The following is a 17,436-nucleotide window of genomic DNA, read 5'->3' on the forward strand; positions in this document are numbered from 1 at the left end:
TGTCAGTTGGAGGAATTAGGACTAGAATTGTCTCCATGTTTTCACCATGTGAGGGTGCAGATGAGGATGAAGTTGACAAGTTTTATGAAGCAGAGTGACATCATGGTCAGGGTCAACAGCAAGGACAGAATAGTGCTAATGGGCAATTTCAATGCGAGAGTTGGGTATAGAACTGAAGGATACGAAAGGGTGATTGGTAAATGTGGGGAAGATATGGAAGCTAATGGGAATGGGAAGCGTTTGCTGGACTTCTGTGCCAGTATGGGTTTAGCAGTTACAAATACATTTTTCAAGCATAAGGCTATTCACTGCTACACATGGGAGGCTAGGGGTACTCGATCCATAATAGACTATATCTTAACCGACTTCGAATTCAGGAAATCTGTTAGGAATGTACAAGTTTTCTGGAGATTTTTCGATGATACAGACCACTATCTGATCTGTAGTGAACTAAATATCTCTAGGCCTAGGGTAGAGAAAGTGAAATCTGTCTGCAAACGAATAAGGGTAGAAAATCTCCAGGACGAGGAAATTAGAAGTACATGGATATGATTACAGAGAAGTTTTGAACAGTAGACAGTAAGCAGGTTCAGGATATAGAAAGTGAATGGGTGGCATACAGGGATGCTGTAGTAGAAACAGCAAGGAAATGCCTAAGAACAACTGTGTGTAAAGATGGGAAAAGGAGAACATCTTGGTGGAATGATGACGTGAGAGCAGCTTGTAAACGTAAAAAGAAGGCTTATCAGAAATGGTTCCAAACAAGGGCCGAGGCAGACAGAGATTTGTACATAGATGAATGAAACAGAGGGAAACAAATAGTTGACTCCAAAAATAAGTCATGGGAAGATTTTGGTAATAACCTGGAAAGGCTGGGTCTAGCAGCAGGGAAACCTTTCTGGACAGTAATAAAGAATCTTAGGAAGGGAGGGAAAAATAAATGAACAGTGTTTTGAGTAATTCAGGTGAACTCATAATAGATCCCAGGGAATCACTGGAGAGGTGGAGGGAATATTTTGAACACCTTCTCAATGTAAAAGGAAATCATCCTGGTGGTGTTGCGAACAGCCAAGCTCATGGGGAGGAGGAAAAGTATGGTGAAATTACGCTTGAGGAAGTGGAAAGGATGGTAAATAAACTCAATAAATGAAATTAGACCTAAAATGGTGAAGTATAGTGGGAAGGCAGAGATGAAATGACTTCATAGAGTAGTAAGATTAGCATGGAGTGTTGGTAAGGTACCTTCACATTGGACAAAGGCAGTAATTGCACCTATCAATAAGCAAGGGAACAGGAAGGATTGCTACAACTATCGAGGTATCTCATTGATTAGTATACCAGGCAAAGTATTCACTGGCATCTTGGAAGGGAGGGTGCGATCAGTCGTTGAGAGGAAGTTGGATGAAAACCAGTGTGGTTTCAGACCACAGAGAGGCTGTCAGGATCAGATTTTCAGTATGTGCCAGGTAATTGAAAAATGCTACGAGAGGAATAGGCAGTTGTGTTTATGTTTCGTAGATCTAGAGAAAGCATATGACAGGGTACCGAGGGAAAAGATGTTTGCTATACTGGGGGACTATGGAATTAAAGGTAGATTATTAAAATCAATCAAAGGCATTTATGTTGACAATTGGGATTTAGTGAGAATTGATGGTGGAATGAGTTCTTGGTTCAGGGTAGTTACAGGGGTTAGACAAGGCTGCAATCTTTCACCTGTGCTGTTCGTAGTTTACATGGATCATCTGCTGAAAGGTATAAAATGGCAGGGAGGGATTCAGTTAGGTGGAAATGTAGTAAGCAGTCTGGCCTATGCTGACGACCTGGTCTTAATGGCAGATTGTGCCGAAAGCCTGCAGTCTTGGAACTTGAAAATAGGTTCAATGAGTATGGTATAAAAATTAGCTTCTCGAAGACTAAATTGATGTCATGATGTCAGTAGGTAAGAAATTCAACAGAATTGAATGTCAGATTGGTGATACAAAGCTAGAACAGGTCGATAATTTCAAGTATTTAGGTTGTGTGTTCTCCCAGGATGGTAATATAATAAGTGAGATTGAATCAAGGTGTCGTAAAGCTAATGCAGTGAGCTCGCAGTTGCAATCAACAGTGTTCTGTAAGAAGGAAGTCAGCTCCCAGACGAAACTATCTTTACATCAGTCTGTTTTCAGACCAACTTTGTTTTACAGGAGCGGAAGCTGAGTGGACTCAGGATATCTTATTCATAAGTTAGAAGTAAAAGACATGAAAGTAGCAGGAATGATTGCTGGTACAAGCAGGTGGGAATAATGGCAGGAGGGTACTTGGAATGAGGAGATAAAGGCTAATTTAGGAATGAACTTGATGGATAGAGCTGTACGGCTTCGGTGGTGGGGTCATGTGAGGCGAATGGAGGAGGATATGTTACCTAGGAGAATAATGGACTCTGTTATGGAGGGTAAGAGAAGTAGAGGTAGACCAAGATGACGATGGTTAGACTCAGTTTCTAACGATTTAAAGATAAGAGGTATAGAACTAAATGAGGCCACAACACTAGTTGCAAATTGAGAATTGTAGCAACATTTAGTAAATTCACAGAGGCTTGCAGACTGAATGCTGAAAGGCATAACAGTCTATAGTGCTAATGTATGTATGATGAAGCTAGGGGTGATTTTATTTTATTTATTTTTTTTTTTTTCGATTCGGTATGCAATACACCTTGCCAACATTTTCGTAAGTCCTTATCTTCATTATGTAAGCAATCTTTGAGATTGTGCTGCTCAGTAAATTGCTCTATTAATGAGTCAACTATACAATTAAAGTCTTCATACTCTGAATCAAAGTTAGTTTCAACTGATTCTATGGTGCTATAATACTATAATCTATCAGCTTCATGGTCCGTATTGATAGTTTGAGCACACAAGTATGAAGGATGAGAGTTTTCCACCAAATCAATACTTTATTTACAAAGTGTCTAAAATTTTAATTACATTAAAAGACGGCACCAGTTTCCCAGAGATCCAAGAGGGGGACTAGTTTACCTCCCCTGCGAACCATGAGACCTTGCCACGGTGGGGAGGCTTGCGTGTCCCAATGAAGCAGATAGCCGAGCCGGAGGTGCAACCATACCGGATGGGTATCTGTTGAGAGACCAGACTAACGAATGGTTCATCGAAAGGGGGGTAGCAGCCTTTCAGAAGTTGCAAGGGCGGCAGTCTGGATGATTGACTGATATGGCCTTGTAATAATACTCAACGTGGCTTAGCTGTGTTAATACTGCTACACGGCTGAAAGCAACGGGAAACTACAGCCGTAACTAACTCCCGAGGACATGCAGCTCTCTCTGTATGAATGATGTACTGATGATGGTTTCCTCCCGGGTAAAATATTCCAGAGGTAAACTAATCCGTCATTCGGATCTGCGTCATCGTCAGCTGTTGATGAACCTGCTTATTCAATAGCAAAACATTTTATTAGAATATTGGCATTCATGTTTAATCTTAGTAATGTTTTATTCTGTACAGTCGCTATTGAATAAGCAGATTCATCAACAGCTGACGATGACCCATTTAACGGGTCGAAACCGGTACTATCTTTTAATGTAATCAAAATTTTAGACACTTTGCAAATATTGATTAGGTGGAAAACTCTCATCCTTCATACTTGTGATTCTATGGTGTCATTAGTAACAGCACAGTCTACCCTGTCAAGGACATCTACAGTTAATGTTTCACACTTTACCCTTGTTCCGTAAGCACTTTTAAAATTGTTTGTTAGATGATGAGGCATTCTGTTAGTAAGAACCTCAAATCCATCATTAACAGTTTTAAAAAGAACTGTACTACATGTTCATTCCCAGGAAAAATATACAATATAGCATTAGCCACAGTGCCAGAGAGAAGTTAAGTGGCTTTTCTTATGTTTTGTTGTTCACTACCGGTTACTAGCAAATGTTGTTTGGTTATTTTGTGAGTGAATTTTCAGTCCCCAATTTTCTGGTACTGTACCAAGTCTACAAAGATGCCTTTTGTAACAGTTTTTCCAGGTGCAGGCATGTATCCTCGGTCTAAAAGATAGTTTCTTATTCACTTACAGATGTGATGAATGTCACAAAATGCCCAAATCACATGGTCATCAATATATGGATTTTTTACGGAAGACTTCTCTGGACTTATTCCCAGATCTATGCTTAACTTTCGGTTGGAACCACCCATATCATTCACAAAAGCCCTTAGGCAAAATCCTGTTTCCTCAAGTTTTATGGTTTCATAAAATAAATCATTAGTGACGGTCTGGTCAAACTGATAATAAACTGGCTATTTCAATTTACCAGTTAGACTTCTTATTATTTATTTACATATCTTACGCTCACATTGGAGCACTTAAGTTAATTTCTTCTTTTTCTTCTCCCAGATCTTTCTCATCCTCTCCGACCTGGAAACCCTTCGTGTGTCCGATATAGTATATTGTTTCCGTTCAACTGTTTTTAGTTTGAGACTTATGCTTTTGTTCTTCAAAATCCTCTTCTCTTTTCTGTCTTTGATTTGTTGCCGAGTTATACCCAATTCTTCCAAATCATCCTGACCTTCTTTGAACCAATTATTATTGATTTTATTTTTCAAAAAGTAATCAAATAGTTGTTTCAATATCCTGGTGTCTGGTAATCTTGATATGTGACAGAAAAAGGAAATTCTTCTTTTACGCATTGTAGATATTATTGATTCACATTCACGATAGACAATGTTGTTAGGAAACAATCTCCACTGTCCATCAACTTTGTGTTTTTTATTAATAATTGTTCTAAGAATTCTTCTGTCAGTTTTCTGTAATTTGTCTGTTGTAGATTTTACATTTAATTTGAATAAAGTTTCACTAGCATATGTTGCCTCTGGTTTAACTATGGAATGTTTTTTTTAATACGTTGGCCAGGTAAGTCTTTGTGCTTGTTTACATTTAGTTGTTCTGTGTTCTATTGCTTAGACATTTTATTATAATAACCTGCAAATTTACATGGGGCCCTCCGAATCTTCGACAATGTCCTAGTACATATCAGATTTAACTTGCATCTCATCAAAGCTCATCACTACATCTCAATTATCATTCATAATATTTGCTCGACACTTTCGTGGGTTAAAACCGATATCCAAAAACCCAGCTGAGTTGAAAATTGTGACAACCACTGTGTTATTGTTGTTTCACTAGGGAGGGGGTATTTTAGAGTTTCCCTAACATTTAACAAAGCTTTTTTGGAGATACACCAAATTGTAACTGCTTTGACTACATCTTCAGGTGACACTTTCCCTTTAGTAAAAATCGTTTCTGACATTTAAAAAAAATTCCTCATACTTTTTAAAAATTTCCTCTAAATTTATTTTGTTTTGGGCTCTTTTTACATGTTCATTAAGTAATTGGATTCATTATTTTAATTCTTCATTTTCGACCATCACACCAACTAGTTCACACTTCAAGGGCAAATTGTCTTTATTTTGGTTTGACGTAACTGTTCGTTAATTTTTCCTTCCTGATAAAGGTCATCAAGCTCACTTGATTTCTCTATAGATTTGCTTATTAGCGATTCTAGAACTTTTTTACAATCCCATCTTTTGGCGCTTGTATTTCTCTCTGAATTGTCTGTTGATGCAGCAGAAAACGTGGGAATGTTTTGAGAAGAAACTGTTCCTTTTTTCAACAAGCGCTTAAGGAGAAGGCCTAACAATTCAGATTGTAAATCTTTCAAAATCATAGGACAGAAAATGTTCGGAACATATACATGCAATTTTAGATTTAAAAGCGTATTTCCTTTTACAAAAATGTACTCATTGTTTGCGCAGAGTTGGGTCTTTTGGGGATCTACAAAGGACAACTTACGTTTCTTTGTCTTGTTGGGATGGTTTGTACAGCCTGCAACTGCACAGCACAGCATTTTAACAGCACAAACACAATATATACAATGGAATTCACTTAACTTATGAAAGATATGCAAAAGTTCACAACTTTTTAAAACATTCACAAGCCTCAAAGTAATGAAACAATTAAAGAAACAATGTGCAGACCGTAGACAAACAGCAATGCACCAAACTTTAATGCTTAGAATGGAAACACAGACAGTGAAGAGTACAGACTGATATTAACGCACCAAACAATGCGTATTTGATGGGAGCGAGAGTCCTGTGACGTCATGACCATGGCAGTCTACTGCGCATCCGTCTCATGACACCTACCGTCTCTCTCTTTGGCTACTACCGTGCCCGTGCCTGTCATAAAAGGCGACTAAAGGGGACCCCAGGGGCTCCGGGGTCGTGGGTCGCGACCATGGGGCCCTTCACTGAATCCTGGTATTGCTTCCACTTACCTGTGCAGGCTTCTCACTTTCATCTATCACATTCGACCCCCCTTGGTCAACTCTTGTTCTTTTTTGACCCCGACTGTATTAGGTTGAAAGGCCTAGAAAATCTTTCATTTTCACGCCCTTCGTGGCACTTGTCTTCCTTTGGGCAATATCTTTATTTTTTGCAGTGCCGGATCCCTTCCATTTTTTCTCTCTGATCAGTGTTATAGAGAGGATGTTTGCCTAGTTGTACTTCCTCTTAAAACAATCACCACCACCACTCTCATATGCTATAGGAGAAACTGCGCACACACTGTTATGCAACGATATCAAGTATTCCACAACAATATAGTATACCAGTACTCCAGAAACTTGTTCCTTACAATGCACCATTGAGAACCTGGTGCGGGCAACATCAAATGAACGTAACCTCGCACTAAATAGGATCAGGTGAGAGTTATGAAACTTTCTTATCTCTATATGTACATTTTTAAACTATTTGTATGCATTATCCTTTATAAATGTTTATCTGGGCACCTTCTGTTTTTCTTTAACAACATAAACCCTTGTAACCTTGCCTGGTGGCCATGACTATTAAGGCGTGAAGTCTATATGATTGACACCATAGTTAACTGGTTCGAGTCCCGTTAGTTGAAAAAAAAATTCACCATCGGAATGTTGGCTGGCAGGGTAGCAGAGGTGGTAGTATACAATTTCTAATCACCAGATTGTGTGTCAAAAGTCTGGATTCAATTTCAAACCTCTCCGGTGTGCTCATATAGAGTGAGGGCATATGACTCTGCTGATGGCGATTCGCCTGTCGGATGGGGGCGCAAAGCCTCGAGCAGACCCCTTGGTGCTATTCGACAGGAGTAGGCTATGTGCCGGCACCAGGTTTCACCCTTTCCCTTCCTATCATATGTCATTCATTTCATCTCATTAGCTCCTCTGATGAGGTTAATACCAGGAAGAGAAACCAGTCGTAAAAAACTCACTTCATACCTAACCTTGTAGGGAAACGAGACACGGGTTGGACATATATACAACATAATCCCTTGTAAACATTTGTACTAATTACCAAGTTGCTCCTGACATAAACAAAATGAATAAATTTGGCTCTTCTTCTGGACTGAATTTGTGTTGTTGCTTTTTTTTTTTTTACCTAAGAGTAAGGATTCAGTTCAATAAAACAATATAAAAAAATGTAGATATTTCATTTATTTTATATAAACAACTTTAACATGATGACAATAATCTGCCACGACAATTCGCGGCTAGAATAAGAAATCTTCACGTCAAGCCAAAATAAAAGCGTCAAACTGCACAGAACCATTTAGCACACCATAAAGAAAATTAAAAAAAAAAAAGTAATAATAATCACTTACTAAATGATTTCAAGAAACTAAATTTGTTGATATCAAATGCAGGTACTTTTAATGTATCTGTATACTTCTTTTAAAACAAGATTTTAAAACACTATTAATAAATAGGAAAAAAAAAAATCTCCTCTGCCTATGAATTAATAATTTCATTCTTAGATTAAATGGAAAAATTTATACTGTATATTGGAAACTGATTTGACTATCCATGATTTAGAGGCTTCACATCCAGGAAACCAGTCTAAGAGAAAAGTAAAAGGGCTTCAATGATTATTCAAAGAACGAAGATATAAGGGTACAAAAGCAGGAATATGAAAAAACAGTTTAGTGATCATGAAATCTAATACTGTTCTAGAGGATAAATAGAATAAGGGTTGACAAAAGAAAAGATACATGACAAACATAATGTAAACATGGATTCAGCTTGAATTACCATATTCATCTCTGAAACTTTCTGAAGATAATTTGATCTGACAAATGAAACCCTTGGCCTATTATAATGCAGAAGAAAATAATACATTTTAGAACAGAGAAATAAAAAATACAAAGGCAGAAACATGCAAACAAACTGGAAAGAAAGGAGGAATGCACATTGACCGAGAGAAGTCAGACTTTGAACAGATACAGCAAATAGTTGATAATACCAATTTGTCCCTCCCTGATCTATTTTACTATTCCTAGACTTTTCACCATTAACAGGAAAAATTATCCTTGATATATCAGAATATAGAAATATGGTGTAAATATTTTCTGACTTACTAATAAGGATGGATCAGATCAGTTTTCTTTTACAATGTGCAAGGAAAACACAAGACAGAAAAAAATTAATTCGCAGATTTTATACATGTATGCAGCAATGTTAGTAATCACACGGCTTTGAATATAACTTATTTCTGAAAAAATATTCAGTACAAACAGCCATGAGTATAAAAACACTAGAGCATGTAAATACATGGACATTCATAAAAATAACAAAGGATAAGATGGTAAATAGAAGAAATGACTTAAACAAGTTATCTCAAAAAGGAATCCTGATCCCAGAAAATACTGTTTAATGACAAGGTCTTTTTTTAATAATACACTACATATTGAAAAATCAATTTTAATACCAAAGTAGTTTCTCAGTTTGTCAAACAATGTAAAAAATAAAACTGCATATTTACCATGATGTAGGCAGTTTTTCTGATCATGCAAATCAATCCCCAACTTCAAAGGACTTTAAATTCCCTTTATTATTTTCAACTTTTCCAGGTTTTGTGTGAGCATGCCCAAAAAGTCGCCTATCTCTGAAATTCTCTCTTTGGACGTGCAAGAATAAATTCTAATGTCTGTATTTCAAGTCTCTACTGTTTGAATCATGTGACTCAAAGACAGTGTTCATATTACTGACCTACACCTCTGAAGGTGATAAAATGAACAGAAAACCTTGTTTTTCAAATAAACATAATCAGAAAGAACGCTTTCCCGAAGCTTACAGGTAACATATATCAAGCTGATTGGCGTATAATTATCCACTTTCCTTCATGCACTGGGACTACAATTGGACTGTGTTATGCATCACTTGACCAAGCGCCAATTCTCAATTTTCCAGATATCTACACCACCTGGTAGCCGAGGCTTCAAACTACATGAAAAAAAAATATTCGTACTCTCCAACATCGTTTATATCGAAAATAAATCGATTAGGACCATGTGCCAATCTAAATATCGCCTGAAGATATTTTTGCATCACCTGACTAAACGACATTTGGCGGTCGCTTGGTCATGTTATGCATATTTGCTCTTTCCCGCCTTTTTATTCCTGTGACAACAGTGAAGTTTCTAAGTGATTGTCTACCGTCTTCATATCAACATAATTATTTAGTGAGTGCCTATTAACACTATTCACATCTGTTTTGGCATGGATCACTTTAGGTCTTCCTCAAGAGCTCAAATGCATTTTACTTATGGATTGTTTTTCAAATAGATTCACCATTCTATATTCTCTTCTCATTATGCAGGAAGATGAGCCGGATTTTCATCCACAGACACCAGCTATTGCGACACCCGTTCACGAATCCCCAAAAGATGTAATTTTTTCCAGCAGTCTGATAGACCTGAGTCCAATGAAATGCTGTCATGCTAACCAAAGTACTGTTCTGAGGTGTGATACAGCCACGACTAGCAATCTTCAGAATGATTATTCAGATTTAGATCTGAGATGATCTAGTGATTCAAACTTTGTTGAGGGCAGAATGGATGCAACAACATTGTTGAAGGTAAGTACAATTTAGTTAATGGAAAAGAAACACCATCATATCCTATAGCATTGCCAGACAGATACTGTAGATCAGAATCGGGTAAGGTTTTTCTAGAAAGAAATACATTCTTACTCCACAATATAATATTTCTGTTTTACAGGAAAATTCACAGTCTGACGATCAGCAGCAGTCCATTCCTGTATTACTGGACGAACATCACTTCTCTCATTCCCATACAGACGTTTGTTCCGGTGATAGTAATGCTACTAATGAACGTGTTGTTTTAGGCTCCAGCATCTCTAATTATGCAGCTAGCCAGACCCATTGTTCAACTCCTCAGACGATGAATGAAGCATCTCAGATATTGGAAGCTCAAAACAATGATTCTCTGGGAGAAGGGAGACCAAGAAAAGGTCAGAGAAGAAAATATATCCGTTTCAGAATCGAAGAATTAGGAAGATGAAATTTGTTCAAAATGAAACCTACATCACACAGTGGGGAAATCTTAAAGAACCCAAAGAATTTAGATAATATATTTGTTCATGTAAATGTCTGAACAAGATAGGAATTGATGCATTGAAAGAAGAGTTTAAAAACTTCTATAGAACTACATCACACGATGCACAAACAGCTCTTATTTGTGCCATGGTAACAATAAAAGATGTCAAAAGGAAGAGAGTGAAGGACTCCAACAAAAGAACAGCCACAAGAACTTACACCATCCGCGGTGTCAAAGTATGCAAAAGTTTCTTCCTGCAAACATTTAGGATCTCCAGTGGAAAGGTTCATCTGGCAATTAAGAAGATACAATCACCAAGGGGCGTTGTAGATCATCATGGATTGGCTGGTGGAAGGAATAAACTCCCTGAAAATAAACTGAATGAAGTCATAGACCACATAAAGAAGTTTCCACGTTACAAATCTCACTATAGGAGAAGCGAGACACAAGCAGAATTTCTTGCCCCTGAAATAATGGTCAAGTCATGTATGATATGTGCAAGGACGAGGTTTCAAATCCTGTATCAAAAGCAAGTTATAAGAAGATATTCCTCACGAAGTTCAACATCAAAAGGAAACCACTGGAAAAAGACACATGTAAGGTTAGTGACATCTTGGAAGTTCAGATCCAAAACACAACTGGATACGAAGCCGAGAATTTAAAAACCAAAAAGGAAAATAATCTTGAACAAGCCAAAATTGCGCAGGATATGAGATCATCGGACATATCGAAGGCAAAACAAGATGGCACCCTGGAAGTTCTTTGCTTTGCCTTAGAGAAAACCTTGCCATTGCCTAGAATTCCTACAAATGCAGTCTTTTATAAAAGGCAGTTATGGCTTTATAACTTAGGAATATGCAGAGGTAAGGATGAATGAGGACACTGCTATGTTTGGTTAGAGGCTCACCGAGGGTCACAGGAGGTATCCTCATGGCTGATGAAATATTTAATAAAACAGCTACCAGCTGTTGAAGAAATCATCTTGTGGTCAGATTCCTGTGGAGGACAGAACCGAAACATAAAAATGGTTTTGATGTTAAAAGCTATCTTAGAACAGTATCCCACAGTGAAAAAAATCACTCAACGTTTCCTTGTTCCAGGACAAAGCTTTCTTCCCAATGACAGTGATTTCGGGGACATAAAGTGTACACTGAAACATCAGCAAAGGTTGTATACAGCAGAGGACTACATCAATGTGATGAAATTGTGTAGGAAGAGGAATCCCTTAGTTGTTCACAGAATGAAGTCTAAGGTTTTTAAAAGTACAGATTTACTTGAGAAACAAATCGTGAATCGGAAGACAAATAATTTGAGAGAGAAGATAAACTGGCTGAAAGTAAAAGAGATAGAGCTACATAAAGACAAACAATTTAGCATCTTCCCCAAGCAGGAATATAAAGGACAGCCAGTTGAAATAAACATTCAGAAGAATGTGTTAACACCTCTGTGGCCGAATGGAAAACCAATTTCAGAAGCGAAGCTCAGCGGCATACGCTCTTTGATGTCACTTATTCCAAAAGATGCCACCGATTTTTATCATAAATTCTGCAGTCATCCGGGTATTGAAGTCGATATTGATGGATTCGATTGCCAGCAACTTGATTTCATTGTTGAAGATGGAACTTAGATGAAGCTGATGATACTTCCCATTCCTGTGTCAGATTGAACATTCTGAAGTTTATTCCAATTTCTATTAGTGATATCAAGTAGATACACCGGCATAAGTGACCCCCATCTGTAAAATGTCAGTATGGATAATATGTTTCTTTGTATGCATGGTAATGGTATTGTAGAATAATAAACAGAAATTTTGTTCAACATTACTCATAAAACTGTTTATACGTCTGTTTACCTAGATTATTACCCTTTAGTAGTAACAATCCCCAATGTAAAACATAAATAAAAGCATAACATTAAGATGCATCACATGACCAAGAGATAAAATTGTCACTTGGTCAGTTGATGCGAAATAGAAAGAATGAATTACCTCAGAAAGTTAAAATTGACTAAGCGACATTTTATGGATAATCAGACACTTAATTACTTGCTATGCAGTTGGTAATTGGTCTATAAATAGAACTGACCTTAGTCCTTCTTATGGTGAAAGAAATCTGCCAATTCATTCAAAACTCAAATTTATATGTTAACAAACGCGTTCACGTCAATATCTCGAAATGTCAATTTGGCACTTGGTCAAGTAATGCATAACACCGTCCAATTGTAACTCTCCATTCACTTGGTATAGCTCCTTCATGCAAACAGTAATCAAATATTTCAGGTATGGCACCAATGTATATCCCAACCCATTGCCTTTAGCATTTCCCCAGAAATCTTCAATCCCAACTGATATTCTTGGCGAGTCAAAAATGTCTGGCCAATCATACACAAAAAAAACATATGTAAGTAAATACTCTGAGCATATTTTTTTCCAAATTTAGTGAAGAAACACTGGGATATGCAATTTATTTGAAATAAGGCTGGTTCTTCTTCACCTCAAAATATGACCCCCTTATACTATAGGCTGGGTAAGCAACCTGTCTGATCCTATGTGTCATGCAGTTTGCTTACCTTCCTCTGATATTTGTTATCAGCTAGTTTCGCCAAATACAGTAGAGACAATACGCGACACTTACGGATTTAGCCTTGATAAAATGGGAGACAATTCGAAGGTGGCGCTCCTAGTGACTTGACCTGAAAAGTCGCGCTAAACTCAAATATCAATGGAAATGCATATACGAAAATGGATAAATAAATTACGACTAGAAAGAAAGTATTATTGAGATATTAACTTCGAAGTTGCTAAAGCAATTCTGGATAAAAGAATGAAGAATTATTTAAAAGGTTATTATTTAAAGACTGAAATTAGACATATAAACAAGATGTGAAATGGACTGCTGTGAAATGGGTTGATCTTTCATTTATGCATTACTTTTTTTGCTTTAGCATTCCTGCCTGAACTTTTACGGTTAGATTTGTCTTTTTTCTCATTTAAAAACATTGTATCATCCCATTAAGACAGTTGTCAATAAAAATATCGGCACATTCCTTACACACGTGATGCAATGAATTAACATTTAAAAGCTGGACAATTTTCCTCTTAACATGAAGCCTACCAACAGAAATAAAATCTATAAAATCCCAGCTTTAATCTGAGAAGAGCGATAAAAGAAAGAAAAGTATGAAACTGTTGTCGATAGTGATGCTTTGAGGAATATTTACGTACAATTAGAGTAGATAGATAGATAAGAAATGGGTGAGCCCTGTTTTCGCAGAGCTCCACACGTAGGTCTATGAAGACCCTTTGTGCCCCTTGAACGGGTTTGCCTAGTCCAGCCCTAGTGCTCCTATAAAAGATACCAGTGTCCGGATTTTGGCATTCCTGATGTCCTCCAGGCTCACAAAGTGTGAGCCCAGGTATCGATGTCTAGTGCTTGCAAAAGCCTCGCACTGACATAACACATGCGCGGAGGTCTCCTCCTCCTTACCGCATCTTCTACACATCGGATCCTGGGTGATTTTCATTATGTGTAGATGTCTCTGTAAGGTATTGTGGCCTGTTAACAGTCCAACTACCATTCTCATTCTGGTCCTATTCAAATTCATTAGGACCTTTTTATAGCTTTGACTAGGCCCTTTGATAAGTTCACGTGCCTGTCTTGCTATGGTTAACCTCTTCCAAATATCTAGGTGAGACTGGTTTATCCATTGGGATATTGCCAGTCTCACACTTCGGAGTGACACTCCCAGGAAGGGCTCTGGTCCTGTGAAGGAACCCATTGAGCCCTGTTTCGCTAGTTTGTCAGCTTCTTCATTTCCACTGATTCCTGTGTGCCCAGGAACCCATAATAAGGTAACTGAGCTAAGCTCACACAGCTGATCTAACATCCTTTGGCATTCCCATACCAGTTTTGATGTTGTTGTAACTGCACATAGTGCTTTTAGCGCTGCCACAATTAGAGTAAAAATGTAACATACCCTTGGCTGTATAGTCAAGGATTTTTAAAGTCGCTGGCCTGGAAATGATCTGAACAGATCTTATAATTCTTATATAAGTGTAACGTCCCTTCTTTCTCATACACCTTATCCAAATCACTTCTGTGACATTTCAAAACCTACAGATCACACCTACAACAACACATCGGGATCGAAGGTTAACTTCTGCACTATACATTAAAATATGCGTATTATATTTTAAGCCAGTTAAAATATGGGTCGAGAAGGTCAGAAGATTATGAAGTACTATAAAAATCTCGTTGTCACTGGAAGAATATATATACAAACACAATATTACTTACATTTTCTTGTCACGAGGGTAGCGAAAGAAAGACAGCGCATTCTTCTCTACTTCATAGTTACTGCAGCCAAGCACAGCACATACCTTTCCCCTCGTGTTGAGAGGAGATATCAAGGAATGACACACACTACTATTTAATTATGTCAACTCACTGAAAACGTATGAATAACACCAAAAACTTCACACAAAAATACACGTGCTCTTATGAGAGAATCAGTACTGTTCAGGTCTATCCGCTAGAGTGAGCTCCAATAGATGTCCCTCAATATCTCGCTCAGTGTCGCGTATTGTCTCTACTGTATTTGGTTTCGCCTATGTGTTGGGGCCACACAGACCGAGGCCGGACAACGCTATTCACTTGATGGAACTGAGGACGATGCTCTCTATGGGAAGATAGCGATGATAAATATGATTCTTCCAATAATGATGATGATGAAAAGAAGTATAGGAGCATGCACTTACTGTACTGACTTTAATATTTTATTGCACACATTAACATTAAATTGATAAAAATTTTACAAAACTTTTTTTTGCCACTGTAGGTAGAGTTCCAGATGCTTTGCAACAAATGTATATTTAACCTAAAATTTTGAAGTACATGTTTGATTAATTTCTTGTAAATAAGACACAAATTAGGCCAATTTTTTTTTTTTTTTTTTTTGCTTTTAATTTCTCTCTCCTAAAACTAGGGTGTGCAGATTATTTCCATATATACTGTATTAAGTAAAAACAGTGGTTTGCAACATAATCTATAATCTTCATAAGCAGAGGTATTATTTATTTTTGATTAAATCTTGTATTTAAAGAATAACCAGATACAAATCAACATGATCTTCAAATAAAAACCACATGTATTCCAAAAACATACCAAATTAAGAAAACCTGGGACCAGGCTATGACAGCAATACTAAAATTATCAATAAGGCAGACCGATGCAGGGAAACATCAGAAATATTTTACAATTTTTAACACTTTCAGAATTATACACTGTCAGACCACAGAATGGATCAATTACTTTTAACATAGCACAGGTACTGACTTCATTATCCCATTCTTTCAAAATAAAATGATGTTGAATTTGAATTTCACATTAAATATAAACACAAAAAGTTACATCACATGACATTCATTAATCCTCTACCATCACCGTCCAGTAAAACTGGAAAAAGAAAACTGTCAAGCAGACTTCAAATTGTTATCAACTTATCAGCTCATTTTTCTATTGGCTTTTGTTGGTATATGAGGAGATATGTTTGAAAGAGACTTTTGTGATTGTGCTCTGGTTAGTAATACAAAAATCTAGGAGAGCATACTGTTCATAAATAGCAGGTATACCTATGTATTAGTCTCTTTCTAGTAAATAATTAGAAAAAAATCAATGGTTTTATTGCAGTTTTACAGGTATAGTACTGGCAATTGTAATACAATTTATGTGGATGGACTGGTATCAATATTTCGAATTAAAATTAAACAAAAGTTCCTGGGTGACCTGTGCATTATTTAGATCAGTCAAAAGAGAAGTTGGGCAAGGGGGACAGATGTACAAATTTATTTCTAAATAATATATCTGAAACAGAAAGAATTCATTCCTAACTTAAACTAAGAAATCCAACAGATATTTCCACAAATCTAGAATAATACCAAGCACCAGTAGTTAATAACTTTGCACTGAAATTACCATTTTTAGTTAGAATTTCAGAACAATATAATTAAGTTTTACATTAGGTAAAATACAGTATTAAAACCTGTTTATCATTCATGAGTACCAATTTCAGATTGAGTATCAGAAAGAAACAATTCTCGAAATTTTAGAAACCTGTTTATCATTCATGAGTACCGATTTCAGATTATCAGAAAGAAACAATTCTCGAAATTTTAGAAAGAGTCCCATTTACTTAATATAGACATGACAGTTTTCACAAACATTACCAACACAGACCTGATGGTAGAATGGTCAAGAAAGGAGTTATGGAAGAAGATTTTACATAGAAATGCTTACAATTACTGTATGAGACAATCTGAAGTGATGAGTTTCCCCTTCTCTCCTACACATCAACAACTGTCTTTCAATTCAAACTTCGTACTCTCAAAAAGTCAATTCCTCACATTAGGAGGGAGCTCATACCACTGGAATGGGATGCCCTTGAGCAGCAGACACCAAGTGAGCTCCTCATTCACTTGAGCTTATAATACTAAGATCAGTGCCTTTACGTCTGTCTTCAAGATGAGCCTAAAGCACAAAACAAGAATTTTCCTTAAACACTGCAAAATAATATAAATATACAGTTCAAAAAATTAAGGGAACATGTTTTTGAACGTATGCCATATTCCAAAAAACAATACCCCACACCCAGGTATATTACCAACTAAACCTTATTCTTCACCGTTGGAAGTATACAAAAGAACATCGATGGATTCGCGTTCATTTTCAGAAAACAAACGGAAATGTCCAAATAGGAGCAAAAACAAAGTGATAACAGTCCTCCAAGGTGGATTTTTATCACAGAGAGCTTCAGTATGGTGTATGTCCTCCATGGGCATTTATCACAGCTTGGCACCTATATGGCATACTCTGTATAAGTTGACGGAGGTCATGTTGCGGTATCAGGTCCCATTCTTCAATGAGAGCCTGTTCGAGGTCTTTGGAGATTCTGTGGTGGAATAGGACACCCATGAACACTTCTGTCAAGCCTATCCCACACATGCTCGATGGAATTAAG

At 37.1% G+C, this 17,436-nt stretch overlaps 1 protein-coding gene across 1 annotated transcript in view; it reads right to left on the bottom strand.

Moving 5' to 3' along the window:
* Window positions 1-7,501: 7,501 nt before the first annotated feature.
* The window catches only part of Hpf1 (Histone PARylation factor 1), a 131,606-nt gene continuing 121,671 nt past the window's right edge, over window positions 7,502-17,436 (bottom strand). The window contains exon 7 of the mRNA XM_067142662.2: window positions 7,502-16,946. Coding sequence (XP_066998763.2) covers window positions 16,887-16,946 — 60 coding nt within the window. The 3' untranslated portion in view covers window positions 7,502-16,886. The remainder of the gene's footprint in view (window positions 16,947-17,436) is intronic.

This window comes from Anabrus simplex, chromosome 3 (assembly GCF_040414725.1).
Source record: "Anabrus simplex isolate iqAnaSimp1 chromosome 3, ASM4041472v1, whole genome shotgun sequence".
NCBI classification, from domain to species: Eukaryota; Metazoa; Arthropoda; class Insecta; order Orthoptera; family Tettigoniidae; genus Anabrus; species Anabrus simplex.